Source organism: Entelurus aequoreus, linkage group LG14, assembly GCF_033978785.1.
Source record: "Entelurus aequoreus isolate RoL-2023_Sb linkage group LG14, RoL_Eaeq_v1.1, whole genome shotgun sequence".
Classification (NCBI taxonomy): domain Eukaryota; kingdom Metazoa; phylum Chordata; class Actinopteri; order Syngnathiformes; family Syngnathidae; genus Entelurus; species Entelurus aequoreus.
Window position 1 is genome coordinate 11327710 of NC_084744.1, and position 14661 is coordinate 11342370.

At 39.2% G+C, this 14661-nt stretch overlaps 1 protein-coding gene across 2 annotated transcripts in view; it reads right to left on the reverse strand.

Annotated features, from left to right (window-relative positions):
• The window catches only part of uxs1 (UDP-glucuronate decarboxylase 1), a 104496-nt gene that overhangs the window by 15190 nt on the left and 74645 nt on the right, over positions 1 to 14661 (reverse strand). For both annotated transcript variants that reach the window (XM_062068889.1, XM_062068888.1), the window contains exons 11-13: positions 14183 to 14226; positions 4610 to 4670; positions 2531 to 2588 (exon numbers count right to left, since the gene is read on the reverse strand). In XM_062068889.1, coding sequence (XP_061924873.1) covers positions 2531 to 2588; positions 4610 to 4670; positions 14183 to 14226 — 163 coding nt within the window. The remainder of the gene's footprint in view (positions 1 to 2530; positions 2589 to 4609; positions 4671 to 14182; positions 14227 to 14661) is intronic.

Sequence of the window (14661 nt, forward strand, 5' to 3'; positions counted from 1 at the left end):
GGTCTGGTCTTTCACTGGCTTCGGGGTGGCTGTCTCATGCTTCTCCCGTGCCTTGTCGTCTGCAGGGCACATTTGTCTACCGCCCGCCCGGAAGCACAGTGGGCCCGGTTCTGGGGGTCCTGTCACTGGCCAGCTGGCTTGCCTGCGTGGGGTCGGTGGTCCCTTGTTTGCTGGGTACCACACCTGTTGTTTTGGGTTGGGTTTTCTGGGTGGCGGAGGCCGTACATTGGCTCCCACACATACAGAGAGACAAATATATTGTACATGCAAACACACATACATACGCACATACACAATTATTCATACACACATACGTACATTCATTCATCCATTCATACGCGTACACATAGGTACATATGCTTGCACATACATACACAAATACAGTACATACATACACACACGGTTAATACATCCCCATGCACATTCACTGTACAAACATACATACATACTGTACATACACATGCACATATACATACTCATGCATATAATACCGTTTCATCAAACATGTATTAACGTTGTCCCCACCCCAGGGAAACTGGGTAAAACATGGCACACTAATAGAGCTCAACCTATTTTTATAATATCGTCCACTCCTCTTTCTTCCCCTCCATTTTTCTGCTTTCTTTTATATTGGGCGGTTTGGCTCGGATAGTACAGCGGCTGTGCCAGCAACTTGAGGGGTTCAAGGTTCTATTCCCGCTTCCGCCATCCTGTTCACTGCCGTTGTGTCCCTGGGCAAGACACCGAACCCACCGGCTCTCAGTGCCACCCACACTGGTTTAAATGTAGCTTAAATGTAGATAATGGGTTTCACCATGTAAAAAGCTTTGAGTCTCTAAAGAAAAGCTCTGTATAAATATAATTTACTAATTCACATGTATTTTGTAATTTGTGTATTACATCTATGTATTGTTGCATTCAAAGCAATTGTATTATTAATTATAGAGGTAGTTATTAATATTATTCATTATCAGTAGTGTTATTGCTATTGGTATTTTTACAGTTCTATTTGTAGTGCAATAATGTTCATTGTCATTTCTGTGTTATTACTATCTACTTCAGTAACTGGTTCTTTGCTATAATTTTTTGTATCAAATGTGTACATATCGTATTTGCTGATGTTGTTCTGTTGTTGTTTTTATTGTTGTTGTCTCTTGGTCTTAACCCCTCCATTTAATAAAATCGAATACAAACAAGGCAACAAGAGAAGTATCTCACACTTCTCTTTTGTAAAGCATGTCTGTATAGCAGATATAGACATCTACATCAACAATATGATTTGCCTGAGAGGCAGGACAGGACATGTTAAACATGTTTTTTTCTGTCCCAGAAACCGAAGCGTAACGATAACATAATTCTAAAAGGCCAATTGTTACCATATTCTGCACCGTTTTTGTCAGAGTGTACACTGTTGATTGCAAAAACAGGAAGTACTATGCCTTGGCAGAGGTCTTTAGTTTACTTCTGAGTACTATTAGAGCCTCCTTGGTAATGATGAATATACCGAAAAGATGGCATTACCAAAAAGATCCGCTGCATTCATAAGGACAGAACGAGGCGGATATCCAACATGTTTCGCTGCCAGCCTCGGAGCCAAGTGTTTATGGGCACAGCTACATCTGCCGTGTTTGCATAAACATTACAAAAGCGGTGTAAAGAAAGTAAAGGGTCCTTATTCAGTGGTGATCTAATGCCTGAGTTTTCTAAAACACATTTCTAAAACACGGCTACTGCTTGGGTTAGTAGCTTAGCATGCAAACAACAGATGAACTACACTCAAAGTATGATTGTTGGTATTTGAATGAAGGATGAAATAAACCCTTCTTTGTAGATTGAAGTAGCGGGACATGCCACTCGAGTGGGTAAGTTGAAGTAGCGTGACATTCTACTCGAGTAGGGAAGTTGGGTCGTTGCCTGGCAACTTTGTCTTGTGTGAAGCAGGCCATCAAGAGTTTTGTGTAAAGATGTGCTGCACTCGCAGCGTCCCATAAGGTCTCTCCACCGGTTTTCAATAGGCTTTACATCACACGAGAATGATGGCAGCAGATGTACAGAGCTAATAGCCAGCTCCAAGGCACACTGATGATGCAGCATCACGAGCAATTAGGCGTTCAGTATCCTGCTCAAGGACACTTCCACATGTGGAGAATATAGAGGAATCGAGCATTGACGTATACTGTATGTCTGAGGGTCATTATTTGTCTTTTTATTCTGCTATTCAAAACCACATTTTACCATGCTGCCCTTGCAATGTAGCTAACATTCTCATCATTGTAGTCGAAAAGTATATAATGATTTAATGGCGGCAAAGCAGAATATGTTCATCATTCATGAAGCATCTTAATGCAGAGGCGCCTAAAGATGAACGAAGGAGGAGGAAAGTGCAAAGTCAAGGAACGCACAATAGGCGAAGGACATTACGAGATAAGCAGGAAGGCAGGGGGGGCTTGGGCGGCAGTGAGATAGTGGGGGTCAAAAGATTGTACAGACACATAGAATGACAACTATGTTGATCGATCCGACAGCTTACCGACAAGACTTTTGATGAGCTGAGCAAACTCCAGTATGGTGTGCTCCTCTGGGTTACCCTGCAGATAGAAAATACATAAAAAATGTACATACACGCATGTCCACATCTTAGGGATAAACTATCTTCACCAAGATTTCCGAATCCAAAATGTATTGGCTAAACTGGGTAACGATTAGGGGGTTTGAGTAACGTTGAAGTTTAGTTGTAAGAGGGCATAGAGTTGGGTAAGATACTGGTTAGGGTTGTGTTAGAATTACAGTTAAGGTTAGAAGTAGTATTAGGCTAAATCTCTTTAGCCCTTCGGCCTCAGTTTTTCCTGTTCACGTCCAACAAGTGGTGTCCCAATTCTCCTATCAGTTTAAGGGAAAAGCTAAGTGCCAATTGGTGTATAGTCCTCTAAACCAAGTGTGGAGAAGAAGGCTGAGCAGAAACCACAAAAATGTAAGTAATAAGAAGCATTATTGATTTTCATAGTAATAACCCTTGTAATAAGAAGTATGATTGATTTGCCTTGGGGCGAGGGCGGGAATTGTGATTCAGCCTTAGTGTTTAGGGTTGTTAAGGATGGGTTTGCGTCAGTAAATGTTTAGATTTAGAGGTAGGATTAGGGTTTAGGGTAGTTAGGATCAGATTAGGGTAAGGGCATGGGTGTTTGGGTCTAGAGGTAGGATTAGGGTTTAGGGTTGAATGAGGGCAGGAGTATCAAACTTGTCCCCACATCTGCGGCCCTCTCCAAAGTTTCTCATTGTCCCATTGGGTTGAGTTTTTCCTTCCCTGATGTGGGATCTGAGCCGAGGATGTCGTTGTGGCTTGTGGAGCCCTTTGAGACACTCTTGATTTAGGGCTATATAAGTAAACATTGATTGATTGACTGAAACTTAATTGCAGGAATAATTTAAAGTTACCCTTGTTGTCTCCTGTACTCTGTGAAAGTGTGCGCTGGTTTTAAAGATACTAAGGTGTATGTGCCAATCATGTGTTGTTGCTTTTTTGGCTTCGACAAAATGTGCATGACAGCCGTTGAATGTGTTTTTACTGAACCGGTATATGGAAAGCCTTTTTTTTTTTTTAACTACACTTGTGTCAATGGATTTTATTTAAAACTAATGTGGAGGAAAAGCGCTTTTGAAAACACCTACGTTTGTATTTGTTTGTTCATGTTTATTGAATTACTGAGTTATTGAATTACTTATTGAGTACTTTCCGACAGTCTGAGATTCCTTAAATGACGTAGTACAGAGAAAACCGTGGGGGGGGGGGAATCTATGGGAGAGAGCCACTGTGTGCTCACACAACCACCAGGTACCATCTGTGAGCACATAATACTGTATCATCTCTTTCTCTTTCAGACTTATCAGGTCGGTAGTTACTTCTTCAGGCATTCTTCACTCAAACTTAAAGTGAAAATTGAGGTACTGCTACTTTTGGTGGTAATCTGACACCCTTAGTTGGAATGGTTAGTGCAATGTATTCTATTATTACCACCGTAGGATCCAGTGTTGGTTGTAATACTTAGGGTATATATGTATGAGATATATGGAGTTGTGCAGTTGTTGAAATTTGCAACGCGTGCCGTTAACGTAACATTTCATAAAGGTCACGGTCATGATTAGTGTATGGTAAGGCCTTAAGGTTGGAATTGTGTAGGGAGGGTAAAGGTCAATAAATACTGGTTGGATTTGGATACCGTTTTAGGGTCAGGCTTAGGGTAATTTGGATCGGATAACGGTAGGGCAATACATTTGAGCTGGAACTGTAGGGTCAGGGTTTAGGGTTAGAGGTAGGGTAAACAGAGGGTTGGATTTAGAGTTGGGGTTCCTATGCTACCCTTCATGTGGCTCAGGTAGGAATAGGGTTTAAAGTGGTTTAGGTAAAATTAGGAAGCGTTGGATTAGGTAGGACTAGGATTTAAGGTGGTTTGGGTTTGATTAGGGCTATGTAAGGGTTTAAGGTTAGTGGTTGGGAGGTATGATTAGGCCGGTTAAGGTTGGATTAGTGTATAATTAGGTTATGGTGAGATCTGAGGGCAAGGGTTTAGAGTTAATAAACAAACTTTATTTTTTAGAAAGAGAAACTCACCAGATTAACAGGACTGCTGATGTTACTGTTCATCAACAGCACCAGGCCGTTCACCAGGTCACTGTAGGTCCAATCACACACACACACGCACACACACATTAATCATTGGTTCTCCGATTATTTCTTAGTGCAAATAACATTCACTGCATTTGCTAGTATTCGCTATGAAAACATACATAGAGGACTGTGAAAACACTACAATACTAAACCCTCCACACCTGAGACACACACACAATCGTGTAATTAACACCAGTTCCTTATTTGGTCATGACAAAGTGAAATTTTAAAAGGTCAGATGAGCTTCAGCATGTGTTTGTTCCTCTTGCATGCTGGCCAACTATTTCTATCCATGTCGGCTTTTTGGAACATGCGAGATCAGCTCAGAGCTCTGAAGGTCATTTTGGGCAGAATCCAAGAATAATCGGACAATACGTCAGTCACCATGTGTAAGACCACAGCGTACCTCAGTTCAGAAAACGTCAAAGGACTACCTCTGCATGTGTGTTTTTTGGAACACTTTTTTACCAAAGGAGGGAGTATTTTCAACAAACAAGGGGTGTTGAGAAAAACATAAAAACAAACACTAGGGTTGTAACAGCACATGTATTCGTATTGGATTTTTCGTTACGGTACAGGAGTGTACTGAGTTCCCACACAATACACATTGCGTGAGGGACAGCAAGTGTAACTACCTCGCAATATAGTCATGCGCTTACTTCAAATACAGAGCAGCCTATCCTTTGGGTAGCAGGAGTCATAGCTAGTGATAGTGCCTAGGAGAAATCAATAAAGTCTCTTGTTTGGGAAGACTCGGCCCTTCTGGTGTAGGCATGTAACGATTACCGTATTAATGATAAATCATGATAAAACTTTTAATATTACATTTCAAATTTTTGTAAAAGTGTGATTGATAACCTTACTTTGGGGCGGTATAGCTCGGTTGGTAGAGCGGCCGTGCCAGCAACTTGAGGGTTGCAGGTTCGATCCCCGCTTCCGCCATCCTAGTCACTGCCGTTGTGTCCTTGGGCAAGACACTTTACCCACCTGCTCCCAGTGCCACCCACACTGGTTTGAATGTAACTTAGATATTGGGTTTCACTATGTAAAGCGCTTTGAGTCACTTGAGAAAAAGCGCTATATAAATGTAATTCACTTCACTTCACTTCACTTTGATCAAATCATAGACGAGTGATATTGCTCATTTCCCGGAGAAACAAGCCAACGTGCATGATTGCTAGCTGGCTTAATTGCTAACATGAATACAAGACCCATTAACGTCTTTCCCCATACCTCAATCTATACTTTTATAAACACTTTGCCGTCTGAGCAAAGAAAGCTATTCTATCGTGCACATTGGACCTGCAAGCAGTGCTGCAGTACATAGAGATGTGAAGAGCCATACACTAACTTTGACTCTGGTCAACATTAGCAATCTTGACCAGTGAGTCAAAGTTGAAATACATGCTGATCCTCTAGCAGCAGCTAAAACTCCGGTGACACTTTTAACTCAACTCAGCAGTGGATGGAAATAACTCTGGTCTTATAAATAGAGTGACAAGCCAGGGCTTTGAAGCTAAACTTGCCATTCAATATAACTTTTTATTTGTCCATATCTGCTCTCTATTTGTTCCTGTGACTCATCAGTTGGAACGCTGCTGCTACGGCATGGACTGAAGCTCACACAGGACATATGTTAATCAAGTAATAAAACAAATAGTTGCCGTTGAAAAAAAACTTTCGTTATCGCATTACTTGGACAGCCCTAATATTATTTTCCTACTTTTACTGTATTATTTGTCATGTTAATCCTATCTTGTCTACACAGTATTGTATTCATACTGCATGTAAATTTTGCAATGCAAATAGAAAACTATCTCAATGTGGGATAAAAAAAAGTTGATCCTATTGTATTTCAAGATGAGACAAGAACAACTTGCTTGCCTAAAGGGGAACTGCACTTCTTTTTGGAATTTTGCCGATCGTTCACAATCATTATGAGAGACAAGAAGACATATGTCTTTTTTGGGGGTGCAGATCTTTAAAATTTGCTAAAAAAAACGCTTTCAAGATGCGGCTAATGGGAGCCACTGTTGTAGCCTTGAAAGGCCTCTAAAACCACTTCAAAACCCTCCATCAACATTTTAATATACACGTTGTAAGTCTTTATATAATGTAGTAACAGACACGTTCATAACAATATGCAATGTGTACAATATTTCCCGGATTTTGGTTATTTTAATCAACAGCGAGACTTCCTTCCCTGGCACATTTTTTTCCGTTTCCATAGCAGCGCACATCCGACTTCCGGCAACAAATGTATGTACCTACTTCCGGAAGCAAACGTGCAACTGTGTTCTAAGCATGGCAGACTTGGTAATAGACAACAAAGATGACTATTTTTGGACAAATGAGGATTCACAACCCTATGTTTTTGAAGCTGAATATACAAACGGAGGATAAAGTGCTGCTTATAGAAGCGAGCACGAAAAAGTGGTTAAGACGTTGGAGCAGACGGAAGCCCAGAGAGTGAGGTCGGTGCGTCTTGGTCACGCTGCAAATCTGGAACTTTTGAGCCAAGTTATGCCGAATTAATGGAGTGCCCAAATCAACTGGAAACGTCCCCGGCCAGCTTGACCAAACGGACAACTGTCCATCGAGTGAATCACATGCAGCACATCGTGTGTTATTACAACTACAGTGCATACTCTGTCATACTAGCTGTGTACAAACAAAACATTAAATTTGGGATAATACTTTACAGATACTGTAATATGATTGTTCGTTTTCAAAAAATTCTAGCTTCGCGTCAGCGGCAACGCAAACCGCAGAGCTGTGATTGGTCGGCTTTTGTCAGTACATAACTTCCGGGTTTTCCTTCCCCCCTGTCCTCTGCCTCAACTCGTTCAGGGGTTGCACAGCCCACTTTTGCCAACATCTTCTCCTTCGAAATATGGAATAAATACAAAATATGAACAGTAAAGGTGACTGTTGTTTCAAAATGATTAGTTCTAGCTCCAACAAACGCTTTAGTCGCTAATATTTACTACAATTACTACACACAGGAAGCTAATAGCTAGTCAACAAGAGTTGAGTCAGAAAAACACTGCCCTCTAGAGCTCTGGAAATTTTTTTTGCAAGTAAGGCCCAGCGGAAGAGTTATAAACAAACCAAGACACCGTCAGAGACGTAGGCTACGTGACACGAGAGTATATTTCAACCTTTATACTGCATGCTTTTTAAAGGGTAGATTGTTCTCCCAGTGATTACATGAGTGCTCCACCAGGGAGGTTGTATTTCTCGCATTGATGGATTTTCTGCAGGATTAAGTACAAGGTGAAAGGTTGATTATGCACTAGTGGCCATAAATAAGACCACAAATGTTGCTCTGTGTTTTTATTTTTGCTCTAAGTATCTCACATCCCCAGAACACATCTTGTCTGCTTGTCAGGCTTTGTGGCTTCTTTAGACAAAATAGGCTTCCGTGAAGTCTGGTTTGTTTGTTTGCTTTAAAATTTGACCAGTGACATAACTTTTGATTAATGCAATTTTGTGGGGGTGATCAAAAAGTTGAAACTGTCTTGTGAAAGTGTTGGCGCCCTTGAACTGACAATGTAAGACTATTCAAGGCAGTCATCTTGTATTTGACATGCGTATTGCATTAAAGCTTTCAACCATAACCAATTGGTGTTTTGAGTGAAAACATCATCAATAAATAATGTTCTTTTACCAGTATTTTGGAGTTGTACACGCTTAACTTTGCCTCAGGGTTTATGCATTAAAATGTTTTTCTCCTGCCAGCTTGTCAATCTTATTTTTGGACTGTCAACATCAAGCATGTGTAGACTTCAATATGGAAGTTTAGTGAAAAAATCTTGCCGCGTCAGGTCTACCGAGAGTAAACAATGGAGTGGAAGCTCACAATTCAAACACTCAAAACTCTTAAAAGCCTGTGAAAAAATACACCTAAAGCAGTACACAAACTTTGGAGGTTAAAGAGTCCCACAAAGACAGCTAAACGATGAACTGAAGCGATGCATTTTGCTTTTTGTTAGACTTTGGTACCAGTGAGGCAATAAAAAGACAAATGTGAGAACCATATAATCTGAGTCCTGATTTCTCAGTATAATATGGCTAACAACTATAACAGAAAAACAAACAACATGAAAGTTAGCGCATTTTCTAAATATAAAACCTGATAAAATGCACATAATTTATGCTTTAAGTTGAATTCTACAACGGGTAACTTATTTCAGAAACTGTCTCAATTCCCTGACTTCCATTCTAACATATTTTTTGTGCATAAGTCAGTGATATTCCATTGAATCGTTTTGGGGGCCATACATCCAGAAAACTAAAGATTGGGGGCCTGACCTCCCTGTTCCCTATTTGGCTTATTTTCTATATTCTAGAGAACCATTGTCCTATACAGTAGATATTTGATTTTGTCTATTAATTTTGTCAGTGTCATAAGAATGGGCTGTCTTTTTTAAGGACCTTCTGCAAAAAAGGTCTCTGTGACAGCACTCAAGTGTTTTTTGTTTTTTTTTTTTTAGAGTTTACTGCAATAAATGTTTGAACGGAACTTGCTGTGCACCAGTTAATCAGCCCAAATGATGAAAAAGAGAGGACCTTAAATGGAACCTTGAGAAACACTACTAGCAAACCTAAAGAAGTTGAACAAATTATTACTGACTGCATCTGAAGTAAACAAACTAAAGGAACACCTTAGTTACATAAATCCCATTACGGAATTTGTAATTGTCAAAAAGGAGAGGAATTAAAAGGGAACTGCACTTTTTTTTGGAATTTTGCTTATCATTCACAATTATTATGAAAGACAAGAACACATGTCTTTTTTTAAAAAAAATTACGATTTTAAAGATGATAAAAAACGCTTGAAAGATGCAGCTCATGGCAGTCACTGTTATAGCCTTAATCCATCCATCCATCCTCTACCGCTTGCAGGCATGTGATTTGAACTTAATGAAAAAGACTTATCGAAAATAAGCCGGGGGTCCAGGGCGGTGCCCTGGTGATGTGAAGGGGGACCCCCCGCCCCGAAACTCCTGTTTTTTCAGCAATTGAACACGAAAAATTTGCGGGAAAAAAAGTACCATTTAAAGATGTTTTAGTGTTTGAAGAATTTAAAAATTATCAACAGAGTTTACATAAATACATAATACCCCATTCATCCAAATGAATCATCATGTCTGTTTCAGTCACTATCTTATTTAGTCACTACAGTAATTACGTGTGTTCACATCCACAGGAACCACATGGGTTAGCCTACTCTATACAGTATTTACAAACTTACTAGTGTTCACTTCACAGCCACAGATGGTTCATCTAGTCATTTACATTATTTACACATTACTTTGGTTCATTCACACATTACTTTTGGCATTTTAGCTTTGATGGCTCTGACATGAGATTTCCTGGCAATTTTCTGAGCAGCTTGCATTTTCCTTTTTGTTTCTGCTTTAGTGGATTCTGCCTTGGATTGTATAGCCAATTTCTGTTTCTTCGACTCCCTCTCCACTTCTAACTGCTCCAAATACAAAAATCATAAAGAGTACGAAGTTTATTCTATTAGCTAACTTATTTTATCTGAAAATCCATTTGTGATTTATAGCATGAAATAACATATATCTTGCAGTCATGTTATTTATGTTTCAAAATGATTAAACTATTAAATGTCAAAATATAAACAGTAGAAATAATGAACAAAATGTCAGCTACTGTCTTGTTCTAAAACACCAATGAAAATGAAATGTTGCATTTAGACGGGCTATACTGTAGCTAAAGTTATCACATGTCTGCCACAATCATGTGTGTTCTTAAAAGTGTATTCCACGTCTTCCATGTCTAGAGCAGTTTTGATTTGGGCTTACATGGTAAACAACAAAAATTAATGTGTTGGGCATTGTTTAATCCAGACGCATACATTTGTCCAAATGTGGCCCAATAAATGCATTGTGGGTTTCCTGGACGTCGTTTACATCGCTAAAAGAAAAATCGAAGAAAGAGAATCCCTCTGCCATCTTCCACTATTTCGTTTTAAAAATATAAATCGCCCGCTTCTCTTCTCCAACTCTCTCGTTTTCATTTGGGATGTGTGCGTCTGTTGTGATTTCCCTTCCTTGTTCGATGACCCGCTCTATCTTGCCTCCGATTGGCCTCTACGTAATATTTTGCTCTAATCTTAACCAATCATGACTCATCATAGTCAACCAACCAACCAATCATGGATTTTCTTATACGTAAACCAACCAATCATCATGTTTCCCGTATATTTTGTCCCTTGCCTGTTGAGTTGCTTCGCTACGTAGCTTTGATTTTTAAGTTAGTCATTTTTAATGGAAAACCATAGTTATTACCACTGCAGCCGTAAACCGGAACGGATTATCAAAAACCGTATTCATTACGGGAAACCCGTAGTTGTTGGCAGGTATGGCAAAGAGACAGATCAAGATTGTAACACACATTATAGGTCGGAAAAAACTACAAAAAATGGAAAATATTAAAAAATATATTTTTATAGCGATAAAAAAGACGGATTTCCGACTATGAACAGAAAAATCACATGTCTGACCGCTTGCCCCTTTTGGGGTTGCGGGGGTGCTGGATCCTTTCCCAGTTGCACTCGGACAGAAGGCGGGGTGCACCCTGGACAAGTCGCCACCTCATCGCAGGGCCAACACAGAACAACAAAGCCTGCACAACTTCAAAACCCTCCAGCAACGTTTTATAAACCGTATTTTTCGGAGTATAAGTCGCTCCGGAGTATAAGTCTCACCGGCCGAAAATGCAAAATAAAGAAGGAAAAAAACATATGTAAGTCGCACTGGAGTATAAATTGCATTTTTTGGGGAAATTTATTTGATAAAACCCAACACCAAGAATAGACATTTGAAAGGCAATTTAAAATAAAGAATAGTGAACAACAGGCTGAATAAGTGTACGTTATATGACGCATAAATAACCAACTGACAACGTGCCTGGTATGTTAACGTAACATATTGGGACGGTATAGCTCGGTTGGTAGAGTGGCCGTGCCAGCAACTTGAGGGTTGCAGGTTCGATCCCCGCTTCCGCCATCCTGGTCACTGCTGTTGTGTCCTTGGGCAAGACACTTTACCCACCTGCTCCCAGTGCCACCCACACTGGTTTAAATGTAACTTAGATATTGGGTTTCACTATGTAAAGCGCTTTGAGTCACTTGAGAAAAAGCGCTATATAAATGTAATTAACGTCACTTCACAATATTATGGTAAGAGTCATTCAAATAACTATAACATATAGAACATGCTATACGTTTACCAAACAATCTGTCACTCCTAATCGCTAAATCCGATAAAATCTTGTACGTCTAGTCTCTTACGTGAATGAGCTAGATAATATTATTTGATATTTTACGGTAATGTGTTAATAATTCCACACATAAGTCGTTCCTGAGTATAAGTCGCACCCCCGGCCAAACTATGAAAAAAACTGCGAATTATAGTCCGAAAAATACGGTACACACTGCAAGTCTATATATAATGTAGTAACAGACACATTCATAACAATAACTTCCGGAATCCAACACAAGTGTTTTCTCTAATCGTGGCAGACTATGTTTGGACAAATGAGGATTTACAACCTTATACTTTTGAAGCTAAAAATACTGCTGCTTATAGAAGCGAACACTAATAAGTAGGTGAGACGTTGGAGCAGACGGAAGCTGGGAGAGTGAGGTGAAAGCAACAATGCTATAACACGCTATAAATGTGGAACTTGGAGACAAGCTATTTCAACATAAATGGATTGCTTACCCAAAATTAACAGGAAACGTCCCCGGCCAGCTGGACCAGACGAACAACTAACTGTCCATCGAGTGAGTCACTTTAATATTGATCATGATTCAAGCAGTACGTCATGCGTGTCATTACAACTACAGTACATGCGCTGTCTGGCCAGCTGTGTACAAACAAAACATGAAATGTGGGCTAATATTTCACAGGTACTGTAATATGAGTGTTCATGTTTGTCAGTCAGCACAGATTGGTGTCCTATCACAGTGTTGTGCATTACAAATCCAAACGTGTTTCGTGTTGTTGTAGAAGCTAGCTTATCTCTTGCCATAGTTAGCTTTTACGGCTAATACAGAAGCACGCCGATGTGTTACTACCACAGAAAAATAGTTCTTTGGTTTTCGCTCTTACAAAAACCATGTCGCTACAGCTTGGTTATTATACGGGTTACAAAACGTAAATGAAGTATTGAGAACTTTTATAACGCATTTTTAAAGTGATTTAGAGGTAGAATTGACTGCTCCCATTAGTTGCCTTGATAGCCACCTAGAACAAGACGATTTTTATGCTATAAAGCGGAAAAAACAACGTTTGTCTTTTTGTCTGTCATAATGATTGTGAACGATAGGCAAACATATAAAAAACTGCAGTTCCCCTTTAAAGGGGTGCTTTGAAGAACGCCTCAGTTATGTAAATCACAAGTATGGACCCCAGTGTTCTGTTTGCTAACAAGGTTAAAATGTCAAGGCAAGGATCTGCCAATGTGTTTCCAGTGGTCCAAATTCTTCTAAATAACATTAGCAATCTAGTTTTTTAAAGAATTTTCAATGAAAATGTTTGTCTTCCAAGTTTTGAACTGAACTAATCTTAATTTGTAATATATATATATATATATATATATATATATATATATATATATATATATATATATATATATATATATATATATATATATATATATATATATATATATATATATATATATATTTAATTCTTATCTGTCTCTTTCAATTACAAAAAACCTACAATAAAAACTATACTGTGGTCATATCTTTATGGAGTTAGGTTAGGTGGTATATAGCTATACAAGGAGCGGCGTGGCTCGGTTGGAAGAGCGGCCATGTCAGCAAGTTTAGGGTTTCTGGTTCCATTCCTGCTTCCGTGATCCTAGTCACTGCCATTGTGTCCTTGGGCAAGACACTTTACCCACCTGCTCCCAGTGCCACCCACACTGTTTTAAATGGAGCTTAAAGATGTAGATAATGGGGTTCACTATGTAAAGCGCTTTGAGTCTCTAGAGAAAAAGCACTATACACATATAATTTACTTCACTACTTATTTTCACGCTGTGTGTGACTCGAAGGTTGTCTACTTGAATGTGTTCACTTGCACACAGAAGCCACACAGCTGTAGGGTGGAAATGAGACAGCTGAGCTTCAAATACTCCCATCCTTCTGATCACTTCATGCTATGCTGATCAAATAATCTAATTACTCAGTCTAAGTGAAAGCAGAGCCGCCTCTGTCAAAGGCCTGACATCTTTTCATTTCCTTAACACAAGCTTAACATTGCAGCTGGTTAACCCACAAGCTTTTAAATTTAATAAACACTAGTACAGCCTTTGCAGAGTAATTCATATAACAGCATCCATTAATCATGACAGTCTTTTTTAGGTACAGGTATATTTGTTAGCTAGAGAGCCGGAGTTAAAGTGGAATTGACAAACATTTAGTCATATCTTAGTGCACATATCAAACAGGTTTTATTTGAGGAAACTTACCTCACATACTGGAAGGCTCTTGTTTGGGAACCAGTGCCATAGACCTAGCACAACAACAGGAGAAATGTTAGTGCTATAATGATGATTCACACTCACCGCTAGGATTTGATTAATAGCATCTTGATCAGGTTCCGAAAAGCGCCAAACAATGCACCCAAATCAGACGAGTTTAAAATTAAATATGACATATGATGTGTTGTTACTCAGAAACACTGCTATGAATCAGGTTAATTTATGCAGGAGAAGGAAAAAAACAGAAACAATTATAAAATACCAATCTTAGGCCAAGTCAGTGAGTTCAACAAATGAACAGTAAGACTTTACATAGCAATGGAGTGAAATAAAGTCAAAAATGTTAACAACTTTCAATTTTGATATGTACATTACTCAAACCTATGAAGAAAACAAACTATTCAAATTAGATAAAAATAGAACTTGGTTGCAAGACAGTTACTGTAAATTTTAGGGTTGTAATGTGA